The sequence below is a fragment of the Eucyclogobius newberryi genome, unplaced genomic scaffold (assembly GCF_026437365.1).
Source record: "Eucyclogobius newberryi isolate DKJ021-1_F unplaced genomic scaffold, fEucNew1.0.hap1 SCAF_4, whole genome shotgun sequence".
Lineage (NCBI taxonomy): Eukaryota > Metazoa > Chordata > Actinopteri > Gobiiformes > Gobiidae > Eucyclogobius > Eucyclogobius newberryi.
The window spans coordinates 8,350,405-8,377,023 of NW_027316056.1; the positions used below are offsets into that span (position 1 = coordinate 8,350,405).

General features: G+C 43.1%; 1 protein-coding gene across 1 annotated transcript; it reads right to left on the bottom strand.

The window, feature by feature from the left end:
* Nucleotides 1–1,315: 1,315 nt before the first annotated feature.
* fam161a (FAM161 centrosomal protein A) lies at nucleotides 1,316–24,588 on the bottom strand. The gene is made up of 7 exons (XM_072462747.1): nucleotides 24,415–24,588; nucleotides 17,274–17,560; nucleotides 15,493–16,656; nucleotides 13,978–14,145; nucleotides 13,536–13,635; nucleotides 2,207–2,409; nucleotides 1,316–1,553 (listed from the first exon to the last, which is right to left on the bottom strand). Exons 1-7 carry the CDS (start codon nucleotides 24,586–24,588, stop codon nucleotides 1,316–1,318), a joined length of 2,334 nt encoding a protein of 777 aa, XP_072318848.1.
* Between the last annotated feature and the right edge of the window lie 2,031 nt (nucleotides 24,589–26,619).

Here is a 26,619-nt window from a genome sequence, read left to right on the forward strand (position 1 = left end):
GAAGTACCATCACATTAGTCCTGACTAGAACCAGGAAGTACCATCACATTAGTCCTGACTAGAACCAGGAAGTACCATCACATTAGTCCTGACCAGAACCAGGAAGTACCATTACATTAGTCCTGACTAGAACCAGGAAGTACCATCACATTAGTCCTGACTAGAACCAGGAAGTACCATCACATTAGTCTTGACTAGAACCAGGAAGTACCATCACATTAATCCTGACCAGAACCAGGAAGTACCATTACATTAGTCCTGACCAGAACCAGGAAGTACCATCACATTAGTCCTGACCAGAACCAGGAAGTACCATCACATTAGTCCTGACCAGAACCAGGAAGTACCATCACATTAGTCCTGACTAGAACCAGGAAGTACCATCACATTAGTCCTGACTAGAACCAGGAAGTACCATCACATTAGTCCTGACCAGAACCAGGAAATACCATTACATTAGTCCTGACTAGAACCAGGAAGTACCATCACATTAGTCCTGACTAGAACCAGGAAGTACCATCACATTAGTCCTGACTAGAACCAGGAAGTACCATTACATTAGTCCTGACCAGAACCAGGAAGTACCATCACATTAGTCCTGACTAGAACCAGGAAGTATGATCACATTAGTCCTGTTCTCAGGTCTCTGCACTGCCCCCTGTGGCTCAGAGAAGAGACTTTAAAGCAGCTCTGCTTGTGGACAAGTCTCTCCATGGCCTAGCACCAAAGTACATCTCAGACATGTTAGTGCCATATGAACCATCTCAAACTCTGAGGACCTCAGGGACCGGCCTCCTGCTGGTGCCAGAGTCAGGACTAAACATGGACAAGCCTCCTGCTGGTGCCAGAGTCAGGACTAAACATGGACCGGCCTCTGCTGGTGCCAGAGTCAGGACTAAACATGGACCGGCCTCCTGCTGGTGCCAGAGTCAGGACTAAACATGGACCGGCCTCCTGCTGGTGCCAGAGTCAGGACTAAACATGGACCGGCCTCCTGCTGGTGCCAGAGTCAGGACTAAACATGGACCGGCCTCCTGCTGGTGCCAGAGTCAGGACTAAACATGGACCGGCCTCCTGCTGGTGCCAGAGTCAGGACTAAACATGGACCGGCCTCCTGCTGGTGCCAGAGTCAGGACTAAACATGGACCGGCCTCCTGCTGGTGCCAGAGTCAGGACTAAACATGGATCGGCCTCCTGCTGGTGCCAGAGTCAGGACTAAACATGGACCGGCCTCCTGCTGGTGCCAGAGTCAGGACTAAACATGCTAAGCTAAAACAGTTCTGTTCAGCTGTGACAGAGGAGTTTGATTGTAAAGTCATGGTTCTTCCTCGTCTTTGCTCTCGTCTCGGCCGCTGTCGTCTGAATACTCCTCGTGGTCGTCGGAGTAGTTTTCATCAGATTCGGGCTCTTCATCGGGGTGAACGCTCTGCTCGTCCTCGCTGTCCTTTTGGGACACTTCAGCCTGGTTCGGCTCCGACTCGCCGCCCTCGTCCTTCAGATGGAGCTTCCTGAAGAGCGCGGGTTTGTATCCCATGTCCGGCTCGTCCTGCTCACTGCAACCATCACAGAAGAAGAAGAACGTATTGATCGTCAGAGGAAATATTCAGTTGCTGTAGCGTTGAATAAAAAGTAAAAACAGTACAAATGAAAAACTATAAAGCGCTGCTGGGAAATTAAATTAAGAAATAAATTAGATATTAAATAAAATAAAATATGAGTAAATAATACGTATAGTAAAGGGGTTTTCGAGCTGGTTTGATGTGACTAATTTGTCGCTTTGTCAATTTGCAAATCTATATAAAAACTGCACAAGCTCCAATAATTAAGGTATGATACGTGATTTATTTATGACAGAAATCTAATTGTTAAATATGCTGACATGTGAAAACGATGAGTGATGATACAGCGCAGAGGTACACAACGTATGCCGTACTTTTATAAACGCATATCCACCGCCCTTTGTTTTATAAAAAGTATTGCGTACACACAGTCGTTTTAAATACATGTCCATCCACACAAAGCCGTATAATTGCGCTCTTGATATTATTATTTATTAATATATGACATATTTTCTTTTGCGCAAACTTAAGAGAATTCACACCGAAAACGCAGAACTTTTATCACTGCAGCGTGGAAAGTCTGTCACTGTGTGGTTCAGTGATACTTTCCAATGAGGTTTTTATCTGCAAATGACAAATAAACTAACTTAATAATAACCACATGAGTGACTGTGTAGGAGGAGCTGTAGGTGGAGCTCAGAGTGCGGCTGTACCTGACTTTGCTGTCGCTGGACGAGGGTTTGCGAGACGAGCTGGACTTCGCTGCGTTTTGACTGATGAAATCCTCGGTCACGTCGCAGCCCTGAAGAGCCTCGGTGTAACGCTTCTCTGCCGCCTGCTTGGCATTTCTCTGAAACCACGGCAACAGGAGCGGAAACATTTACGAGGCCAGAAAATCAGACAATCCAATAATAAGGTCCTGCTTTAGTCCTGCTTTAGTCCTGCTTTAGACCTGCTTTAGTCCTGCGTTAGACCTGCTGTAGTCCTGCTTTAGTCCTGCTTTAGTCCTGTTTTAGTCCTGCTTTAGACCTGCTTTAGTCCTGCTTTAGACCTGCTTTAGACCTGCTTTAGTCCTGCTTTAGACCTGCTTTAGTCCGCCTTTAGACCTGCTTTAGTCCTGCTTTAGTCCTGCTTTAGACCTGCTTTAGTCCTGCTTTAGACCTGCTTTAGTCCTGCTTTAGACCTGCTTTAGTCCTGCTTTAGACCTGCTTTAGTCCTACTTTAGTCCTGTTTTAGTCCTGCTTTAGACCTGCTTTAGTCCTGCTTTAGTCCTGCTTTAGTCCTGCTTTAGACCTGCTGTAGTCCTGCTTTAGTCCTGCTTTAGACCTGCTTTAGTCCTGCTTTAGTCCTGCTTTAGTCCTGCTTTAGTCCTGCTTTAGTCCTGCTTTAGACCTGCTTTAGTCCTGCTTTAGACCTGCTTTAGTCCTGCTTTAGACCTGCTTTAGTCCGCCTTTAGACCTGCTTTAGTCCTGCTTTAGTCCTGCTTTAGACCTGCTTTAGTCCTGCTTTAGTCCTGCTTTAGACCTGCTTTAGTCCTGCTGTAGTCCTGCTTTAGTCCTGCTTTAGACCTGCTTTAGTCCTGCTTTAGACCTGCTTTAGTCCTGCTGTAGTCCTGCTTTAGTCCTGCTTTAGACCTGCTTTAGTCCTGCTTTAGACCTACTTTAGTCCTGCTTTAGTCCTGCTTTAGACCTGCTTTAGTCCTACTTTAGACCTGCTTTAGTCCTACTTTAGACCTGCTTTAGTCCTGCTTTAGACCTGCTGTAGTCCTGCTTTAGTCCTGCTTTAGACCTGCTTTAGACCTGCTTTAGACCTGCTTTAGACCTGCTTTAGTCCTGCTTTAGACCTGCTTTAGTCCTGCTTTAGACCTGCTTTAGTCCTGCTTTAGACCTGCTTTAGTCCTGCTTTAGTCCTGCTTTAGACCTGCTGTAGTCCTGCTTTAGTCCTGCTTTAGACCTGCTTTAGTCCTGCTTTAGACCTGCTTTAGTCCTGCTTTAGTCCTGCTTTAGTCCTGCTTTAGACCTGCTTTAGACCTGCTTTAGACCTGCTTTAGTCCTGCTTTAGTCCTGCTTTAGACCTGCTTTAGACCTGCTTTAGTCCTGCTTTAGTCCTGCTTTAGTCCTGCTTTAGACCTGCTTTAGACCTGCTTTAGTCCTGCTTTAGACCTGCTTTAGACCTGTTTTAGACCTGTTTTAGTCCTGCTTTAGTCCTGCTTTAGTCCTGCTTTAGACCTGCTTTAGACCTGCTTCAGACCTGCTTTAGACCTGCTGTAGTCCTGCTTTAGACCTGCTTTAGACCTGCTTTAGACCTGCTTTAGTCCTGCTTTAGTCCTGCTTTAGTCCTGCTTTAGTCCTGTTTTAGTCCTGCTTTAGACCTGCTTTAGTCCTGCTTTAGTCCTGCTTTAGACCTGCTTTAGACCTGCTTTAGACCTGCTTTAGACCTGCTTTAGACCTGCTTTAGACCTGCTTTAGACCTGCTTTAGTCCTGCTTTAGACCTGCTTTAGACCTGTTTTAGACCTGCTTTAGTCCTGCTTTAGACCTGCTTTAGACCTGTTTTAGACCTGCTTTAGTCCTGCTTTAGTCCTGCTTTAGACCTGCTTTAGACCTGCTTTAGACCTGCTTCAGACCTGCTTTAGACCTGCTTTAGTCCTTGCTTTAGACCTGCTTTAGACCTGCTTTAGACCTGTTTTAGACCTGCTTTAGTCCTGCTTTAGTCCTGCTTTAGTCCTGCTTTAGACCTGCTTTAGTCCTGCTTTAGTCCTGTTTTAGACCTGCTTTAGTCCTGTTTTAGTCCTGCTTTAGACCTGTTTTAGTCCTGCTTTAGACCTGCTTTAGTCCTGCTGTAGTCCTGCTTTAGTCCTGCTTTAGACCTGCTTTAGTCCTGCTTTAGACCTACTTTAGTCCTGCTTTAGTCCTGCATTAGACCTGCTTTAGTCCTGCTTTAGACCTGCTTTAGTCCTACTTTAGACCTGCTTTAGTCCTGCTTTAGTCCTGCTTTAGACCTGTTTTAGTCCTGCTTTAGACCTGCTTTAGTCCTGCTGTAGTCCTGCTTTAGTCCTGCTTTAGACCTGCTTTAGTCCTGCTTTAGACCTACTTTAGTCCTGCTTTAGTCCTGCATTAGACCTGCTTTAGTCCTGCTTTAGACCTGCTTTAGACCTGCTGTAGTCCTGCTTTAGTCCTGCTTTAGTCCTGCTTTAGACCTGCTTTAGTCCTGCTTTAGACCTGCTTTAGACCTGCTTTAGTCCTGCTTTAGACCTGCTTTAGTCCTGCTTTAGACCTGCTTTAGACCTGCTTTAGTCCTGCTTTAGACCTGCTTTAGTCCTGCTTTAGTCCTGCTTTAGACCTGCTTTAGACCTGCTTTAGTCCTGCTTTAGTCCTGCTTTAGTCCTGCTTTAGACCTGCTTTAGACCTGCTTTAGTCCTGCTTTAGTCCTGCTTTAGACCTGCTTTAGACCTGCTTTAGACCTGCTTTAGTCCTATTTTAGACCTGCTTTAGTCCTGCTTTAGACCTGCTTTAGACCTGCTTTAGACCTGCTTTAGTCCTGCTTTAGACCTGCTTTAGTCCTGCTTTAGACCTGCTTCAGACCTGTTTTAGACCTGCTTTAGTCCTGCTTTAGACCTGCTTTAGACCTGCTTTAGACCTGCTTTAGACCTGCTTTAGTCCTACTTTAGTCCTGCTTTAGACCTGCTTTAGTCCTGCTTTAGACCTGCTTTAGACCTGCTTTAGTCCTGCTTTAGACCTGCTTTAGTCCTGCTTTAGTCCTGCTTTAGTCCTGCTTTAGTCCTGCTTTAGACCTGCTTTAGTCCTGCTTTAGTCCTGCTTTAGTCCTGCTTTAGACCTGCTTTAGACCTGCTTTAGTCCTGCTTTAGTCCTGCTTTAGACCTGCTTTAGACCTGCTTTAGACCTGCTTTAGTCCTGCTTTAGACCTGCTTTAGACCTGCTTTAGTCCTGCTTTAGACCTGCTTTAGACCTGCTTTAGACCTGTTTTAGTCCTGCTTTAGTCCTGCTTTAGTCCTGCTTTAGTCCTGCTTTAGACCTGCTTTAGTCCTGCTTTAGTCCTGCTTTAGTCCTGCTTTAGACCTGCTTTAGTCCTGCTTTAGACCTGCTGTAGTTCTGCTTTAGTCCTGCTTTAGACCTGCTTTAGTCCTGCTTTAGTCCTGCTTTAGTCCTGCTTTAGACCTGCTTTAGTCCTGCTTTAGACCTGCTGTAGTCCTGCTTTAGTCCTGCTTTAGTCCTGCTTTAGACCTGCTTTAGTCCTGCTTTAGTCCTGCTTTAGTCCTGCTTTAGACCTGTTTTAGACCTGCTTTAGTCCTGCTTTAGTCCTGCTTTAGACCTGTTTTAGTCCTGCTTTAGACCTGTTTTAGACCTGCTTTAGTCCTGCTTTAGTCCTGCTTTAGTCCTGCTTTAGACCTGCTTTAGTCCTGCTTTAGTCCTGCTTTAGTCCTGCTTTAAACCTGCTTTAGTCCTGCTTTAGACCTGCTGTAGTCCTGCTTTAGTCCTGCTTTAGACCTGCTTTAGTCCTGCTTTAGACCTGCTTTAGTCCTGCTTTAGACCTGCTTTAGTCCTGCTTTAGACCTGCTATAGTCCTGCTTTAGTCCTGCTTTAGACCTGCTTTAGTCCTGCTTTAGACCTGCTTTAGTCCTGCTTTAGACCTGCTTTAGTCCCGCTTTAGACCCGCTTTAGTCCCGCTTTAGTCCCGCTTTAGTCCCGCTTTAGTCCCGCTTTAGACCCGCTTTAGTCCTGCTTTAGACCTGCTTTAGTCCTGCTTTAGACCTGCTTTAGTCCTGCTTTAGACCTGCTGTAGTCCTGCTTTAGTCCTGCTTTAGACCTGCTTTAGTCCTGCTTTAGACCTGCTTTAGTCCTGCTTTAGACCTGCTTTAGTCCCACTTTAGACCTGCTTTAGACCTGCTTCAGACCTGTTTTAGTCCTGCTTTAGTCCTGCTTTAGACCTGCTTTAGACCTGCTGTAGTCCTGCTTTAGTCCTGCTTTAGTCCTGCTTTAGACCTGCTTTAGTCCTGCTTTAGTCCTGCTTTAGACCTGCTTTAGACCTGCTTTAGTCCTGCTTTAGTCCTGCTTTTGTCCTGCTTTAGACCTGCTTTAGTCCTGCTTTGGACCTGCTTTAGACCTGCTTTAGTCCTGCTTTAGACCTGCTTTAGTCCTGCTTTAGACCTGCTGTAGTCCTGCTTTAGACCTGCTTTAGTCCTGCTTTAGACCTGCTTTAGTCCTGCTTTAGACCTGCTTTAGTCCTGCTTTAGACCTGCTGTAGTCCTGCTTTAGTCCTGCTTTAGTCCTGCTTTAGACCTGCTTTAGTCCTGCTTTAGACCTGCTTTAGACCTGCTTTAGACCTGCTTTAGTCCTGCTTTAGACCTGCTTTAGTCCTGCTTTAGACCTGCTTTAGTCCTGCTTTAGTCCTGCTTTAGACCTGCTGTAGTCCTGCTTTAGTCCTGCTTTAGACCTGCTTTAGTCCTGCTTTAGACCTGCTTTAGTCCTGCTTTGGACCTGCTTTAGTCCTGCTTTAGTCCTGCTTTAGTCCTGCTTTAGTCCTGCTTTAGACCTGCTTTAGTCCTGCTTTAGTCCTGCTTTAGACCTGCTTTAGTCCTGCTTTAGACCTGCTTTAGTCCTGCTTTAGACCTGCTTTAGTCCTGCTTTAGTCCTGCTTTAGTCCTGCTTTAGTCCTGCTTTAGTCCTGCTTTAGACCTGCTGTAGTCCTGCTTTAGTCCTGCTTTTGTCCTGCTTTAGACCTGCTTTAGTCCTGCTTTAGACCTGCTTTAGACCTGCTTTAGACCTGCTTTAGTCCTGCTTTAGACCTGCTTTAGTCCTGCTTTAGACCTGCTTTAGTCCTGCTTTAGTCCTGCTTTAGACCTGCTGTAGTCCTGCTTTAGTCCTGCTTTAGTCCTGCTTTAGACCTGCTTTAGTCCTGCTTTAGACCTGCTTTAGACCTGCTTTAGACCTGCTTTAGTCCTGCTTTAGTCCTGCTTTAGTCCTGCTTTAGACCTGCTTTAGTCCTGCTTTAGTCCTGCTTTAGTCCTGCTTTAGACCTGCTTTAGACCTGCTTTAGTCCTGCTTTAGTCCTGCTTTAGTCCTGCTTTAGTCCTGCTTTAGACCTGCTTTAGACCTGCTTTAGACCTGCTTTAGTCCTGCTTTAGTCCTGCTTTAGACCTGCTTTAGTCCTGCTTTAGACCTGCTTTAGACCTGCTTTAGACCTGCTTTAGTCCTGCTTTAGACCTGCTTTAGACCTGCTTTAGACCTGTTTTAGACCTGGTTTAGTCCTGCTTTAGTCCTGCTTTAGACCTGCTTCAGACCTGTTTTAGACCTGCTTTAGTCCTGCTTTAGACCTGCTGTAGTCCTGCTTTAGTCCTGCTTTAGTCCTGCTTTAGACCTGCTTTAGTCCTGCTTTAGTCCTGCTTTAGTCCTGCTTTAGACCTGTTTTAGACCTGCTTTAGTCCTGCTTTAGTCCTGCTTTAGACCTGTTTTAGTCCTGCTTTAGACCTGTTTTAGACCTGCTTTAGTCCTGCTTTAGTCCTGCTTTAGACCTGCTTTAGTCCTGCTTTAGACCTGCTTTAGTCCTGCTTTAGTCCTGCTTTAGTCCTGCTTTAAACCTGCTTTAGTCCTGCTTTAGACCTGCTGTAGTCCTGCTTTAGTCCTGCTTCAGACCTGCTTTAGTCCTGCTTTAGACCTGCTTTAGTCCTGCTTTAGACCTGCTTTAGTCCTGCTTTAGACCTGCTGTAGTCCTGCTTTAGTCCTGCTTTAGACCTGCTTTAGTCCTGCTTTAGACCTGCTTTAGTCCTGCTGTAGTCCTGCTTTAGTCCTGCTTTAGTCCTGCTTTAGACCTGCTTTAGTCCTGCTTTAGTCCTGCTTTAGACCTGCTTTAGACCTGCTTTAGTCCTGCTTTAGTCCTGCTTTAGTCCTGCTTTAGTCCTGCTTTAGACCTGCTTTAGTCCTGCTTTGGACCTGCTTTAGACCTGCTTTAGTCCTGCTTTAGACCTGCTTTAGTCCTGCTTTAGACCTGCTTTAGTCCTGCTTTAGACCTGCTTTAGTCCTGCTTTAGACCTGCTTTAGACCTGCTTTAGTCCTGCTTTAGTCCTGCTTTAGACCTGCTTTAGTCCTGCTTTAGACCTGCTTTAGTCCTGCTTTAGACCTGCTGTAGTCCTGCTTTAGTCCTGCTTTAGACCTGCTTTAGTCCTGCTTTAGACCTGCTTTAGTCCTGCTTTAGACCTGCTTTAGTCCTGCTTTAGACCTGCTGTAGTCCTGCTTTAGTCCTGCTTTAGTCCTGCTTTAGACCTGCTTTAGTCCTGCTTTAGACCTGCTTTAGACCTGCTTTAGACCTGCTTTAGTCCTGCTTTAGACCTGCTTTAGTCCTGCTTTAGACCTGCTTTAGTCCTGCTTTAGTCCTGCTTTAGACCTGCTGTAGTCCTGCTTTAGTCCTGCTTTAGACCTGCTTTAGTCCTGTTTAGACCTGTTTTAGACCTGCTTTAGACCTGCTTTAGTCCTGCTTTAGACCTGCTTTAGTCCTGCTTTAGTCCTGCTTTAGTCCTGCTTTAGTCCTGCTTTAGACCTGCTTTAGTCCTGCTTTAGACCTGCTTTAGTCCTGCTTTAGACCTGCTTTAGTCCTGCTTTAGTCCTGCTTTAGTCCTGCTATAGACCTGCTTTAGTCCTGCTTTAGTCCTGCTTTAGTCCTGCTTTAGACCTGCTTTAGTCCTGCTTTAGACCTGCTGTAGTCCTGCTTTAGTCCTGCTTTAGACCTGCTTTAGTCCTGCTTTAGACCTGCTTTAGTCCTGCTTTAGACCTGCTTTAGACCTGCTTTAGACCTGCTTTAGTCCTGCTTTAGACCTGCTGTAGTCCTGCTTTAGTCCTGCTTTTGTCCTGCTTTAGACCTGCTTTAGTCCTGCTTTAGACCTGCTTTAGACCTGCTTTAGACCTGCTTTAGTCCTGCTTTAGACCTGCTTTAGTCCTGCTTTAGACCTGCTTTAGTCCTGCTTTAGTCCTGCTTTAGACCTGCTGTAGTCCTGCTTTAGTCCTGCTTTAGTCCTGCTTTAGACCTGCTTTAGTCCTGCTTTAGTCCTGCTTTAGTCCTGCTTTAGACCTGCTTTAGACCTGCTTTAGACCTGCTTTAGTCCTGCTTTAGTCCTGCTTTAGACCTGCTTTAGACCTGCTTTAGTCCTGCTTTAGACCTGCTTTAGACCTGCTTTAGACCTGTTTTAGACCTGGTTTAGTCCTGCTTTAGTCCTGCTTTAGACCTGCTTCAGACCTGTTTTAGACCTGCTTTTGTCCTGCTTTAGACCTGCTTTAGACCTGCTTTAGACCTGTTTTAGTCCTGCTTTAGTCCTGCTTTAGTACTGCTTTAGTCCTGCTTTAGACCTGCTTTAGTCCTGCTTTAGTCCTGCTTTAGACCTGATTTAGTCCTGCTTTAGACCTGCTGTAGTCCTGCTTTAGTCCTGCTTTAGACCTGCTTTAGTCCTGCTTTAGACCTGCTTTAGTCCTGCTTTAGACCTGCTTTAGTCCTGCTTTAGACCTGCTTTAGTCCTGCTGTAGTCCTGCTTTAGTCCTGCTTTAGTCCTGCTTTAGTCCTGCTTTAGTCCTGCTTTAGACCTGCTTTAGTCCTGCTTTAGACCTGCTTTAGACCTGCTTTAGACCTGCTTTAGTCCTGCTTTAGACCTGCTTCAGTCCTGCTTTAGACCTGCTTTAGACCTGCTTTAGTCCTGCTTTAGTCCTGCTTTAGTCCTGCTTTAGTCCTGCTTTAGACCTGCTTTAGTCCTGCTTTAGACCTGCTTTAGACCTGCTTTAGACCTGCTTTAGTCCTGCTTTAGACCTGCTTTAGTCCTGCTTTAGTCCTGCTTTAGACCTGCTTTAGTCCTGCTTTAGACCTGCTTTAGTCCTGCTTTAGTCCTGCCTTAGACCTGCTTTAGACCTGCTTTAGACCTGTTTTAGTCCTGCTTTAGTCCTGCTTTAGTCCTGCTTTAGTCCTGCTTTAGACCTGCTTTAGTCCTGCTTTAGACCTGCTTTAGTCCTGCTTTAGTCCTGCTTTAGTCCTGCTTTAGACCTGATTTAGTCCTGCTTTAGACCTGCTGTAGTCCTGCTTTAGACCTGCTTTAGTCCTGCTTTAGACCTGCTTTAGTCCTGCTTTAGACCTGCTTTAGTCCTGCTTTAGACCTGCTTTAGTCCTGCTTTAGACCTGCTGTAGTCCTGCTTTAGTCCTGCTTTAGACCTGCTTTAGTCCTGCTTTAGACCTGCTTTAGACCTGCTTTAGACCTGCTTTAGTCCTGCTTTAGACCTGCTTTAGTCCTGCTTTAGACCTGCTTTAGTCCTGCTTTAGTCCTGCTTTAGACCTGCTTTAGTCCTGCTTTAGTCCTGCTTTAGACCTGCTTTAGTCCTGTTTAGACCTGTTTTAGACCTGCTTTAGTCCTGTTTAGACCTGTTTTAGACCTGCTTTAGTCCTGCTTTAGTCCTGCTTTAGACCTGCTTTAGTCCTGCTTTAGTCCTGCTTTAGACCTGCTTTAGACCTGCTTTAGACCTGCTTTAGACCTGCTTTAGACCTGCTTTAGTCCTGCTTTAGACCTACTTTAGACCTGCTTTAGACCTGCTTTAGACCTGCTTTAGACCTGCTTTAGTCCTGCTTTAGACCTGCTTCAGACCTGTTTTAGACCTGCTTTAGTCCTGCTTTAGACCTGCTTTAGACCTGCTTTAGACCTGTTTTAGACCTGCTTTAGTCCTGCTTTAGTCCTGCTTTAGTCCTGCTTTAGTCCTGCTTTAGACCTGCTTTTGACCTGCTTTAGTCCTGCTTTAGACCTGTTTTAGTCCTGCTTTAGTCCTGCTTTAGTCCTGCTTTAGACCTGCTTTAGACCTGCTTTAGTCCTGCTTTAGACCTGTTTTAGTCCTGCTTTAGTCCTGCTTTAGTCCTGCTTTAGACCTGCTTTAGTCCTGCTTTAGTCCTGCTGTAGTCCTGCTTTAGACCTGCTTTAGACCTGCTTTAGTCCTGCTTTAGACCTGTTTTAGTCCTGCTTTAGTCCTGCTTTAGTCCTGTTTTAGTCCTGCTTTAGTCCTGCTTTAGTCCTGCTTTAGACCTGCTTTAGACCTGCTTTAGTCCTGCTTTAGACCTGTTTTAGTCCTGCTTTAGTCCTGCTTTAGTCCTGCTTTAGACCTGCTTTAGTCCTGCTTTAGTCCTGCTGTAGTCCTGCTTTAGACCTGCTTTAGACCTGCTTTAGTCCTGCTTTAGACCTGTTTTAGTCCTGCTTTAGTCCTGCTTTAGTCCTGCTTTAGACCTGCCATAGACCTGCTTTAGTCCTGCTTTAGACCTGTTTTAGTCCTGCTTTAGTCCTGCTTTAGTCCTGCTTTAGACCTGCTTTAGACCTGCTTTAGTCCTGCTTTAGTCCTGCTTTAGACCTGCTTTAGTCCTGCTTTAGTCCTGCTTTAGTCCTGCTTTAGTCCTGCTTTAGACCTGCTTTAGACCTGCTTTAGTCCTGCTTTAGTCCTGCTTTAGTCCTGCTATAGTCCTTGGGGGCTGAGTTGGTGTTGGTCGTGCTTCTCTGCAGCTTCATGCTTCATGTGCTAAAGTGGGTTACCCCCCCACTAGTCCGAAGGTTCACAAGTCCGAAGGTTCACTGGTCCGAAGGTTCACTGGTCCGAAGGTTCACTGGTCCGAAGGTTCACTGGTCCGAAGGTTCACAGTCCGAAGGTTCACTGGTCCGAAGGTTCACAAGTCCGAAGGTTCACTGGTCCGAAGGTTCACAAGTCCGAAGGTTCACTGGTCCGAAGGTTCACTAGTCCGAAGGTTCACTAGTCCGAAGGTTTTAAAGGTTCGCTAGTCCGAAGGTTTTAAAGGTTCACTAGTCCGAAGGTTCACTGGTCCGAAGGTTCACAAGTCCGAAGGTTCACTGGTCCGAAGGTTCACAAGTCCGAAGGTTCACTAGTCCGAAGGTTCACTGGTCCGAAGGTTCACAAGTCCGAAGGTTCACTGGTCCGAAGGTTCACTAGTCCGAAGGTTCACTAGTCCGAAGGTTTTAAAGGTTCGCTAGTCCGAAGGTTTTAAAGGTTCACTAGTCCGAAGGTTCACTGGTCCGAAGGTTCACTAGTCCGAAGGTTCGCTAGTCCGAAGGTTCGCTAGTCCGAAGGTTTTAAAGGTTCGCTAGTCCGAAGGTTTTAAAGGTTCACTAGTCCGAAGGTTCACTGGTCCGAAGGTTCACTAGTCCGAAGGTTCGCTAGTCCGAAAGTCCCTCATAGGCTAAAGTGAAGGTACAGACTGCATCAGGATGTAGTCAGTCTGTAAAATGCGCACGGAGCAGAAGATATGCACTGGGGCTCGTCAAGTTTAATGTACCAGCTGCTACAGGAGGCACATGTTGTACTGTGTATGTGAAAATAACAAGGGAACATCTCGAATCCTCCACTCTATGCCTCCATTTGATCATAAGTATAGAAATGATATATGTATATATAGAAACGCGTGATCCGATCACCGTAGGATTGGTAGTCAAAAAGGAAATTCAGCTGGCCAAGACGGGAGTGTCTACAGAGGCGCGGCCGAAACTGCTGCTATTTGAGTTAATTCATTCATTAATAATACGATAAGGAGCTCAGGCTATGCACAGAAACAAGTCGGTTATGGAAAATACGTGAGTTTAATCATAAAAAGTGCATCAACACTAGAAAAGTCTTAAAAGCCAGTGTGTGGGGCAAAGGGAGGCGAGGAGAGCCCTGAGAGGACTCACACCTTCGGACCAGTGAACCTTCGGACTCGTGGGCAGCCACCGCTAAGGGGTTTGAGAGAGCGAGGACACAGAAGACACACAGGACACAGAAGACACACAGGACACAGAAGACACAGAGGACACAGAAGACACAGAGGACACAGAAGACACAGAGGACACAGAGGACACAGAAGACACAGAAGACATAGAGGACACAGAAGACATAGAGGACACAGAAGACACAGAGGACACAGAGGACACAGAAGACACAGAGGACACAGGACACAGCACTCACCTGAGCCACCTGCTCCAGGAGAAGTGGTCTCCCCTTCACTCTCTGTTTCATTTCCTTAATTTCCTGCTCGTATTCCTTTTTACGCTGGAGGTCCATTTTCCTGCAGACAAAAAGAAGAATAGACTTAATTATTCGTTATTATTAATGAGTGAGTTCTTTATCATAAATAAATCCTTTTGTCAAGAAAATGCAGTTAAAGTAACCACATGGTCTTCCACCTGTAGCTTGTGAACAATCACAGTTTCCAACAAAAACCCCGCCTCTGTGTGGAGTGGGCTCCGGCTTTTCACCAATTACAAGCCCAGAACCCCCCCTTCCACTCATGACCGTAAACTGGCTCAGAAACTCCCGGTTAAACTCCAGGTTATTACGGCTGCACCAGGACACCAGCCGGTCCACTGGTGACTTTCCTCTCCTTTTGGACCTTGTCGAGCGTGGGTACCTGAACTCCTTGAGTTTGCTGGGCTGCGTCTGCGACAGGGACGTGTGCGGGTCGTTGGCCTGGGCGCGCTTCACCACCGTCGTCTGCAGCCTCTTCTCCCTCCGCCTCTGCTTCTCTCTCCACTGATCCTCCTCTGCGTCCGCCTTCCTCCTCTGCTCCAGCGCCTTTCTGCTCAACCACAAACCCGTCACTTCACCTGGACTCGGGGCGGGAGGCGGAGGAGGAGGACGGGAGGACGAGGAGAGGACGGGACGGGAGCAAACGGGCGAGGGAAGCGAGCTGAGGGGAGCGAGCTGAGGGGAGCGAGGAGAGACCAGGGTTACCAGGGGAACTACAGTGGTGGAGGCTTGAATATATGTACTCGAGTAGAAGTACAGGACAATTATATTATGAAGTAGGATGTCAATCACTGGAGGTAAGAAGAGAACAGCGTTTTGTTTTTCATAAAGCTCTCATTGGGCCTGATTAGTTCATATATTTGCTGAATATCTGATCAAGTATTTGGTGATGAAGAACTCAGGACATTCTTATTTTGGAGAATCAATACAGAGCAAGGGAAAAATACATTTTAAAGTTATTTTATATATTTGAATGAACTCAATGCATGTATAAAAGACTATCCACAGTGCAAGTGCTCTCGTTTTAAATGTTTTAATGATTTTATTCCACATTGGGTGTTTTTATACATTTGTTTTATTTAGTTTTATTGATTATTTCATTGCCGTTTTATCTAGATATTCTGTTTCATTTGTTTTATATGTTTTTATGTGTTTTGTATTCAACAGGACAATCATGAAAAAGAGAGTATATATGAGTACACCCTGTGTAAATACAAATAAAGAAATAAATAAGCACAAGTACCGTCTGTAGTTAAAGTCTATATGACAAGTTGGACAAAAAACGTATTAAACACAATTATATTTCAGATTTGACTAAACATTTTGTCTAATCGTCCCCAGTTTAAGCATTTTTGTAAAGTTTATAATTGTACTTCCTGGTTGGACATGAGCAGCAAATATAACATGGGCAGATGTAATTCCACAACTGTTACCTAGCAACCAGACTGTAAACAAGACTGTAAACAAGAGCCAAAATCCATTTAAATTTAACAGTTATGATTTGACACACAATAATACCATACAACACCTTTAATGTGTTGAATGTTTTTTTAACACACAAAAGTCAGATAAGTGTAAAGCGTCTGTTTTCAATGGCACGTCGCACATTGATGACATCACAGAGGAATTCAGCTCTACTTCCTGTCATTTTAAACGTTTATTTTTTGAGACGTCTTCACAAACTGCAACTTAACATATTTACCACTGTTTTTTTAACACCAAACTAAGTGATAATTAGAAAAACAGCAGAACCTTCATATAGACTTTAAGTAAAAGTAAAAACCCCAATCTTCCCCTAAATATGATCAATATATTCAATGCCGTTTCAACACGTTTTAACCCTAAATGTGTTTCCGTAGACGACCTAAATGCTCCGTTGACTGAAGCACGCACGCACCTGACGGCCTCCTGCCGTTTGCGGGCGGCGCTGGTGCTTTTGCTGGGCAGGAGCTCGGTGCTGCCGGACAGGGACGAGCAGAGGCTGGACGTGGGCGTGTGCCGGGGCGGCTCCGGGCTGTAGGGCCAGCGCAGCGCTTTGGGGCTGCTCTGCTCCTTCTCGATCTCCGCCAGGATCCGGTCCCGGTGCGACGAGATCTGCGAGGTCTTCAGCTCGAACGGCTCGCAGCTGGTCGTGGGCTTCACCTCTTTGCGCTTCTCCAGGCGCTTCTTGAACCGCCTGTAGCTGGCGTCGAAATCCGGAACGTCTTTGTTGATCTTCGGCTGGTACGTGCAGTCGCTGTCCTCGTTTTTGCTCTTTTTGCGCTCTGCGAGTCGACGCGAGAGCATGGAGGGCGGCATGGCGGCGCTGGAGAGCATCTCCTGCGCTCTCAGTTGCATTTTGATGGAGCGGTACAGCTGCTCCTCCTTCATCTGGTCCCCGGCGGCCGCCGCGTACACCGACTTGGGCACCGGTTTGGCTTTGAACGGCTTGATCTCGTCTCGATCCGGCGGCGACGCTTTCCGCTGTTGCCTCTGCTCCTTCTTCAACCGCTCCCGTTCCAAGAAACTGAACGGCTTCTGGAGACTTTTGAGGTGATGTTCCTCCCTGGTGGCTTTCCTTCGCTCCTCGCTCTTCTCCTGCAGCTCTTCGAACAGCGGTAGGTGGATGTGCGCCGGGACCGGACTCGCCCTGAACTTCCGTTGGCATTCGGTGAGGTCCTCCAGTTGCCTCCTCAGCTCGGCGTTTTCGTGTTCCATTTCCGAGCGCGTCTTGATCCCCCGCTTCCTCCGCTCTTCCTCTCGCAGCATCATTTGAAAGGGCCTGGGAACCGTCGCCCGGTGCCTCCGCTTCTTCTTCCGTCGTGGCGTTTTGCCGTCGGTTCGGTCGAGGCTGCGCAGGGACGAGGAGGACAAGCGGCGCGTGGGGGAGAGTTTGAAGTCCAGCCACATGTTCTTGATGTGTTCCTTCGGCGAGAACTGCAGATATTTATCGGCGTTGCTCACATCCACGTCGTCGTCCTCGTCATCGGATGAATCGGAGAGTCCGTATCGCAGCTCGACCGCAGAGTGAGACTTTCTCAGACGGTGGGACGCTGAGGGACCGCTGTTGGACCAATGAGTCCTGCACACACACAAGAGGAAGTGATTCAGTTGAGAAGGCGTTATGATCAACTGAAACATCAGTTCAAGTCATGTTCATGCGATTTCCTCTGAACAAGTGCACACCAGGGCGTTTGGACACATTATACATCACTTTAAAACAAAGAGCAATAGCAGGGGTCAGCAAGGTCAAAATAAATATCTGGATTTCCCTAGAGCCCAGTACAGGGCAATTATTCTCTGACTTGGATTAATTTGTTCAACAACTAATTTTATTTGCAAGTTTTCTATTTTATTTTGAAAAAATGTAAGTGTTTAAAAGTTAAGAGTTTTTTTTTAATAGAATGTTTATAAATCCATTTGAAATAAAGTATCTTGTTACATCAATGGAAAATATTGATTGTTAGTCACTTTTGTGTTTTGCTATGCAATTATCAAATTGCTATACAAATTTTAAAAAAGTAATGTGTAGTTTAGCAGCACCGATCTATACAAGTGAAAATCCTTAATCTGAGCCCGTCGTTCTCAAAACTATTACTACTACTACTACCATAATCCTAAAAAACAATGAGTCGACAGATCAAAATGTGGTCGACTGAGACATTACTAAGAAAAGGGTCTCTCTAAATGGCCCCTGACCTGTGCGCGGCCTCCCTCGCCTCTCCGTCCAGGGGCTCGCTGGACTTGAGCTGTAGTTTCCTCCGGTACATGCTCTCCAGCTCGGCCATGGTCCTCAGGTGGGCCTTCTTCAGCTCCTCCAGTTTGGTGTAGTACTCCTCATTTGAGAAGAAGATTTTGCTGAGGTCTATGCGGTCTCCAGAAGCGCGCAGATTCACCACCGGGCCGCGGCTCGTCAGGTAATCTTCGTCGTAGAAGTCTGAGCCGCACTCCTCAAACTCCAGCTGGGAACAAACACAAAACCAGTTCTATTCAACAATTGGGCCGAAACTATTATAATAAACTGTTATTTTGGTAATTGAAAAGTCAGCAATTATTTTTGGATTGGTCAACTGGCCAAGAGTCTTTTTAAATACATTTTTTATCAAATAAAGGTTTAACTGTGGCGACTGGAGGCTTCTAGATGCATTTACAAATAAAGTGCATTATTAATGTAAATCTGAAATAATTTTTTGACCTTTTTGATTTAAAAATGACACTGTGTTTGTTATAAATATCTTTTTGTACCTGTTTTAGAGTCTGAATAGTCCAGATAACAATTACGATGATCAAAATACGATTATTATTATTATTTTTTATAGTCGATTAGTCACAATTAGTTGATTATTGCAGCCTCTCTTGATACATTTTGAAAACTTTTTGAATATAAAACAACAACAACATAATTATAATAATATATTTTATTTAAACAGTTCAAATCCAAAAGAACTGTCCCATTTTGCCCATTATTTATTCTAATATAATTCATCAATAGCAAAAAGCGAGTATTCCAATAGTTTAGTTAAAATTAAAATTCACAATACAAATGTTGTAGTTTTCACAAGTACATATACCTATATTTTGACCTAAAAAATTTAAAAGCCTTCAGTGCCCATATTTCAACTTGTAGTCGTTTGTCTTAATGTTCAACAGAAATAAAAGTCAACTAATCCAAAGGTGCTGCCCTATTATACTATATCATATAATCCCAAATTATGGAAACAATTCTAAACTGGGACAGTGATGGCGGTTTTAGTACAACAATTGGATCATGTGGTTGATACTCGGAGCGTATCAGGAGTTTAGAAAGATACTCACGCATTTTAAGACCAGTAAAGAAAAGAAGATCTGGTCCTAGCAACAAGTATTTCATCAATTCCATCCACTGAAAACTGCAATAGCTCAATAACTTGTTTTAAACTGAGCTAACGGCCCTTCTCCTCCCGTTCTCTCTTAAACCGGACGTGTTGTGGAGAGTCGCCGGTGACGCAGGTCTAAGCTCATTACGGGTGTTTGTGTGAGAGGGACAGGTGGGGGCGTCGACAGGTGGGGGCGTCGACAGGTGGGGGCGTCGACAGGTGGGGGCGTCGACAGCACGAGATGACCCATGACACTCGCCCTCTTAAGCCCACACAAGTCCTGAACCGTTCTGGAAAAAGGACTGACTCAGCATCAAAGGCAACATTATATTAGAGATGGGCAATGTATGTAGATAATATCGTGAACGTTTGAATATTGAGGATATCCTAAAAAAATGGAATAAAAAGCTGATTCAAAATAAAAATGAAAAAAATTATGTTGTAAAGCTGATTTTTCTGTACTTTTGTGGCTCATTTTAAAGATATTTCACATTTGTCTGATAATTAAACCTCAATTGATATGTTTAAAGACATGTAGACATAGGACACAGTAGTAATATTGTTATCAGATACTCAAAAAATATATCATATATATCAATATTACATATGTCAAGCTTATTAGGTGAATTGTGGTTATTCAGGTCACAATATAATAAATACAACTAAAAGATAATAAAGAATAACAGTGGAAGAAATGCTAAATTAGAATATCAAGTGTAACCTATGGTTAAAAATATAAAAAATGAGCTAAAAAAAGCATGTAATGTTTAATCTAGTCTCCCGAACAATAGTATAAAGTCATATTTCTGCAATTTTGTGAATAATTGTATGGACCATTCACGTTGAACCTCAACAACACATTTACAGACACATTTGAGCACATTCCTGTCGCTTTGTAAAAATGTCTGAATATCGATATTGCAATACTGAAAAAAATATGGGGATATTCAGTGCTGTCAACGCTCATACACTGAGACTTTTTACTGACATTATAAACAACATAAAGGTTAAATATTATGATTCAAGGCTCATCGACAGAGAATATTCATGAATAAATTGTATTATTGATACAAAGTTAAAACCCATTGACATTTTGATTTACTGGTAATAATCACACTGTTTTTGTTATAAAAAGGACTTTTTGTATTTGTTTTAGAGCCTCTATAATCCAGATAACAATGATTGAACTACAACTATATGATTATGTTTTATAGTCGACTAGTCACTATTAGTCAATTAATCGTAGCAGCCATAATTGTGAATAATGTTAATAACAATGTTTCTTCTCCCATTAATCGTTTGGCAAAAAAAGGTACATGATGACATTGGAAAGCTTTTAGCGGTTGTGTTTTACGTCCAGTGTTTTACGTCCAGTGTTTTTAGTGTTTTACGTCCAGTGTTTTTAGTGTTTTACGTCCAGTGTTTTCAGTGTTTTACGTCCAGTGTTTTTAGTGTTTTACGTCCAGTGTTTTTAGTGTTTTACGTCCAGTGTTTTACGTCCAGTGTTTTACGTCCAGTGTTTTTAGTGTTTTACGTCCAGTGTTTTTAGTGTTTTACGTCCAGTGTTTTACGTCCAGTGTTTTTAGTGTTTTACGTCCAGTGTTTTACGTCTAGTGTTTTTAGTGTTTTACGTCCAGTGTTTTTAGTGTTTTACGTCCAGTGTTTTTAGTGTTTTACGTCCAGTGTTTTACGTCCAGTGTTTTTAGTGTTTTACGTCCAGTGTTTTTAGTGTTTTACGTCCAGTGTTTTTAGTGTTTTACGTCCAGTGTTTTACGTCCAGTGTTTTTAGTGTTTTACGTCCAGTGTTTTACGTCTAGTGTTTTTAGTGTTTTACGTCCAGTGTTTTTAGTGTTTTACGTCCAGTGTTTTTAGTGTTTTACGTCCAGTGTTTTACGTCCAGTGTTTTTAGTGTTTTACGTCCAGTGTTTTTAGTGTTTTACGTCCAGTGTTTTTAGTGTTTTACGTCCAGTGTTTTACGTCCAGTGTTTTTAGTGTTTTACGTCCAGTGTTTTTAGTGTTTTACGTCCAGTGTTTTTAGTGTTTTACGTCCAGTGATTTTAGTGTTTTACGTTCAGTGTTTTACGTCCAGTGTTTTTAGTGTTTTACGCCCAGTGTTTTTAGTGTTTTACGTCCAGTGTTTTTACGTCCAGTGTTTTACGTCCAGTGTTTTTAGTGTTTTACGTCCAGTGTTTTACGTCCAGTGTTTTTAGTGTTTTTACGTCCAGTGTTTTACGTCCAGTGTTTTTATTGTTTTACGTCCAGTGTTTTACGTCCAGTGTTTTTAGTGTTTTACGTCCAGTGTTTTACGTCCAGTGTTTTTATTGTTTTACGTCCAGTGTTTTTAGTGTTTTACGTCCAGTGTTTTACGTCCAGCGTTTTAAGTGTTTAACGTCCAGTGTTTAACATCCAGTGTTTTTAGTGTTGTTTTTAGTGTTTTACGTCCAGTGTTTTTAGTGTTTTTACGTCCAGTGTTTTACGTCCAGTGTTTTTAGTGTTTTTACGTCCAGTGTTTTACGTCCGGTGTTTTTTAGTGTTTTTACGTCCAGTGTTTTACATCCAGTGTTTTAGGTGTTTTACGCCCAGTGTTTTACGTCCAGTGTTTAACGTCCAGTGTTTAACGTCCAGTATTTTACGTGTTTTACGCCCAGTGTTTTACGCCCAGTGTTTTACGTCCAGTGTTTTACGTCCAGTATTTTTAGTGTTTTACGTCCAGTGTTTTACGTCCAGTGTTTTACGTCCAGTGTTTTTAGTGTTTTTACGTCCAGTGTTTTTAGTGTTTTTACGTCCAGTGTTTTACGTCCAGTGTTTTAGGTGTTTTACGCCCAGTGTTTTACGTCCAGTGTTTAACGTCCAGTGTTTAACGTCCAGTATTTTACGTGTTTTACGCCCAGTGTTTTACGCCCAGTGTTTTACGCCCAGTGTTTTACGCCCAGTGTTTTACGTCCAGTGTTTTTAGTGTTTTACGTCCAGTGTTTTACGTCCAGCGTTTTAAGTGTTTAACGTCCAGTGTTTAACATCCAGTGTTTTTAGTGTCGTTTTTAGTGTTTTACGTCCAGTGTTTTTAGTGTTTTTACGTCCAGTGTTTTTACGTCCAGTGTTGGAGCGACGTGCTGAATTAGCCTGTGGGATTACAAACTGAGAGTGACGTGTGTAATCTGCTCCGCACAGACGTCCACGAATAGTCAGACAGCAAATAAAAGGGGTTAAATCCTCAGTGACGCGAGCACACACTGGCCTGGAACTGTCAACGGGCGCGGTCTCTCTCAACTACCATATAACAAAGAAACAAAGTTCCCCCTGTAAAAAACACTGTGCCAAACACTCACACGTTCTTCCTGCATAGTTTAAACAGCAGCGGGAGTGCGTTTGGTGAAGATTAAACATATTTTAATGCCTTTTATGTATTCAAAACCTATTAAAAAGAGGGTAACGGATTGGGAGAATCATACACCGCTCCACAGTCGACCGTTCCTGCTCCGCTGAGAGACACAGAACCATCAAACTGCCAGGGCCGAAGTCGACTAAAGACATTCTTGGTCGACTAAATACGTGTCCTGTCGACGGATTAGTCAACTAAAATACTAAACGTGTGGCAAAACCCATAAACATATCAAGTATCTCCTTGAATCCAACTCAAACTGCACTCTAAAGGCTACGACTGCACAGGAATTCATGCAAGTACAACTATTTAAACAGGAAAGTACTAGTAAATACATTTGATATATATATTATATACACACACAATACATAAGTTATCTTAAAATCAGGATTCACGCCAAACTCTTAAACTAATTCAATTCATATCGTCTCCTTTTTGCAGTCGTCCCATACGCCAGTAAATCCTTTTAATCAAAATTAAAATGACTAGTCGACTAATAAATCCTTTGAGTTCGACATGACACCGTCGACCGATTAATCGACTAAACGACTAAAAGATCCCCACAAACTGCTGAACTCTGCAGTCAAATCTTCTTTTAAAGTCTTTGTGCAATACTTGTAAAACTGCATGAATATGTAAATATGTAAAGATGTTGTACAGGTTCTATAGGTGACGTTAAAATGGTAATGATTTATGACTTAAGTGACGTTAAAGCCTAATTACTTGGGGCACCACCACAGACTGAATACTTCTACTAGAGTAAGATTAAGAGTAGATTTTCTTTTCAATCCAGCTCAAACTAAGAGCTGACGGAGCTAAAAGTCTGCTGTAAATCCAACTCGACCAAACAGTCTGTTGGAAACTTAATGAAGATAATCATGAGGTCAAAGGTCAGGCATTTTGAGCCAAAAGGAGGTGTAAAAAAACAAGGACGTTTCAGACCGTTCGAGTGAAAAAAGATCAAACCATCGCCGAGTAAATAAATAAATCCGTTTGATCCTGTTTTGGATTTCACAACTTTTTGACTCGTGAGTCGGAGCAAAGTGGAACTCAAACCTACCCAGAGTGCACTGCGTTCAGACCGACTTTTTTTTAAGTAATTGTTTTATCAAATAATCGCTATTAAGCCAATTTTTAATATAGAAATTGAGTTTGAAATGTTTTAAAACTGATCTTTAAACATATTAGACAAATGGGAATAGTCTGTAAAAAAATGTATCATAAAGGTTCTGAAATATCACATTATTGCCTTTTTTAAATGTTTATTCAGCACTTTTACTGAATTAACCATGTGCAATACTGACTTAACCATGTGCAATAATGACAACCATGTGCAATACTGACTTAACCATGTGCAATACTGACTTAACCATGTGCAATACTGACTTAACCATGTGCAATACTGACTTAACCATGTGCAATAATGACAACCATGTGCAATACTGACTTAACCATGTGCAATACTGACTTAACCATGTGCAATACTGACAACCATGTGCAATTCTGACTTAACCATGTTTAATACTGACTTAACCATGTGCAATACTGACAACCATGTGCAATTCTGACTTAACCATGTTTAATACTGACTTAACCATGTGCAATACTGACAACCATGTGCAATACTGACTTAACCATGTTTAATACTGACTTAACCATGTGCAATACTGACAACCATGTGCAATACTGACTTAACCATGTTTAATACTGACTTAACCATGTGCAATATTGACATAACCATGTGCAATACTGACGTTACCATGGGCAATACTGACTTAACCATGTGCAATACTGACAACCATATGCAGTACTGACTTAACTGTGCAATATTGACATAACCATGTGCAATACTGACAACCATGTGCAATACTGACTTAACCATGTGCAATACTGACTTAGCCATGTGCAATACTGACAACCATGTGCAGTACTGAATTAACTGTGCAATATTGACATAACCATGTGCAATACTGACAACCATGTGCAGTACTGACTTAACATGTGCAATATTGACATAACCATGTGCAATACTGACTTAACCATGTGCAATACTGACAACCATGTGCAATACTGACTTAACATGTGCAATATTGACATAACCATGTGCAATATTGGCATAACCATGTGCAATACTGACAACCATGTGCAATACTGACTTAACATGTGCAATATTGAATTAACCATGTGCAATACCGTCATATTCATGTGCAATTACTGTCATACTCACATGCAATAATGTCACATTCATGATGTAAATAGTGTGTTTATTTTACCATTATTATTAGTATTATTTTGTCTTACGCCATTTTTATTTTATTTTTATTTTTCCCCTCCATTCCTTATTAGGAAATGAGAGGTTTTGTCTATAGAAGTTTTGTTTATAAGAGTTTTGTTTATAAGAGTTCTTCTATTAAGAGTGTGTTTTAAACTTCCTATAAGTTATCTGTCCTTTTTCTCTGCATCTACTGCGTTGCAACAATGAAATTTCCCCATGTGTGGACAATAAAGGAATATCTTATCTTTTCATGGCATTTTTCAGTATAAATGATACACTTGATATTCATATGACGTGGATCATATAATAAGTGTGTTAATGGTGCGTTACCTCCAGGTCCTCGTCCTCGTCGTCGCGCGGTGCTGAGGGCAGGACCGCGGGCAGGACCGTCGCGGGCAGGACGCGCTCGCGCTCGTACGAGGCCAGAGGGGCCCTGGTGCGCGGGTCCACGGGGCTCTTCAGGCAGGACGTGACTAACACGTTGGTCCGGTGCGCACTGGACATTTTAGTGCTATTTTTGTGAGATTGGCGACATTTCTTTTGACTCCGAGGCCGTGGGATCAGCGACCGTGCGTTACTTAGCAACGGAAGAGCTTGGGAGGAAGTGACGTAAAAGAGACAGGAAGTGTGGGAAAATAAAATGTTGGGAAAATGTTTGGCTTTTTTGGCATATTCTTGTTAATAATTTAAATTAGAACGTTATAAATTATTACATAATATATCCAACATGTCAAATACACTGTAATATTGAGCCTAAATCTGTGCAATTGTCAAGTTATTGTAATGACAGTGTTAATGGGTGGATCTCCATTAACCTGTGAAGCTCCTATTTAAGCCCCAAAGCCTAGTTAAATACTCATTATTACATTTGTATCGAAAAGTTAATCAATTGTGTTATGTCTGGTTTTTTCAAGTATTTTAAAGTGCATTTGTGCAGAAAAATGTAACAGACACGCCTGTTTTCAGCTTCAAAATACAAGATTTGATTCTAAAGTGAAACTTCAAATTTAATTAACCTTTTTATTAAAAAAAAAAAAACGTAATTAAAACCTGTGCAATGAATTAAAACATTTAATTCAACCCCATTGTATACAATTATGTTAATATAATTCTATCACATATGGCCCACAAGATGTTTAATTAAATCTTAGGCAAGTGTATTTGTAGAGCACAATTCATACACAATGCAATTCAAAACCTTAACAGGAAAAAAATCCATTAAAATCACAAAGACACGAAAATCAAAAACAGTTCAAGACATAAAAGAGAGTGCAAAGAAAATCATTTCAGTCATATGCACAGCTAAACAAAACTGTTTTTAGCTTAGATTTGAACATTGTCAGAGAAGAACCTGTCTCACATCTTCAGGAAGAATGTTCCAGATTTTAGCTGCATAAAACTGAAACGTAGATTCCATGATGTAGATCCCGAGATGTAGCAGAGCTGCTTTAAAGTCTATTCTCTGAGCCACAGGAGCCAGTGCAGAGACCTGAGAACAGGACTAATGTGATGGTACTTCCTGGTTCTAGTCAGGACTAATGTGATGGTACTTCCTGCTTCTAGTCAGGACTAATGTGATGGTACTTCCTGGTTCTAGTCAGGACTAATGTGATGGTACTTCCTGCTTCTAGTCAGGACTAATGTGATGGTACTTCCTGGTTCTAGTCAGGACTAATGTGATGGTACTTCCTGCTTCTAGTCAGGACTAATGTGATGGTACTTCCTGCTTCTAGTCAGGACTAATGTGATGGTACTTCCTGGTTCTAGTCAGGACTAATGTGATGGTACTTCCTGCTTCTAGTCAGGACTAATGTGATGGTACTTCCTGCTTCTGGTCAGGACTAATGTGATGGTACTTCCTGCTTCTGGTCAGGACTAATGTGATGGTACTTCCTGCTTCTAGTCAGGACTAATGTGATGGTACTTCCTGCTTCTAGTCAGGACTAATGTGATGGTACTTCCTGGTTCTAGTCAGGACTAAAGTGATGGTACTTCCTGCTTCTAGTCAGGACTAATGTGATGGTACTTCCTGGTTCTAGTCAGGACTAATGTGATGGTACTTCCTGCTTCTAGTCAGGACTAATGTGATGGTACTTCCTGCTTCTGGTCAGGACTAATGTGATGGTACTTCCTGGTTCTAGTCAGGACTAATGTGATGGTACTTCCTGCTTCTGGTCAGGACTAATGTGATGGTACTTCCTGGTTCTAGTCAGGACTAATGTGATGGTACTTCCTGCTTCTAGTCAGGACTAATGTGATGGTACTTCCTGCTTCTGGTCAGGACTAATGTGATCATACTTCCTGGTTCTGGTCAGGACCCGAGCAGCAGCGTTCTGGATGAACTGCAGCTGTTCTACAGCTCGTTTGGAGAGGCCAGTGAGCAGGCCGTTACAGTCTAATCTACTGGAGACAAACACATGGATAAGTCTCTCTAAATCTGGTTTAGACTATTTTTTATTTTTGCAATGTTTTTAGATGGTAAAAAGCTGCTGATGTTATTGATTTGAGGTGGCTATTGATTTCTAACTTGATTTG

Coding starts and splice junctions, on each gene's coding strand:
- fam161a (XM_072462747.1), bottom strand. CDS start 24,588: ATGTCCAGTGCGCACCGGACCAACGTGTTAGTCACGTCCTGCCTGAAG. Junction 14,146..15,492: donor AAACGGCAGGAGGCCGTCAG/GTGCGTGCGTGC, acceptor GTGGTTGAGCAG/AAAGGCGCTGGAGCAGAGGA. Junction 2,410..13,535: donor TCCTGGAGCAGGTGGCTCAG/GTGAGTGCTGTG, acceptor CCGTGGTTTCAG/AGAAATGCCAAGCAGGCGGC.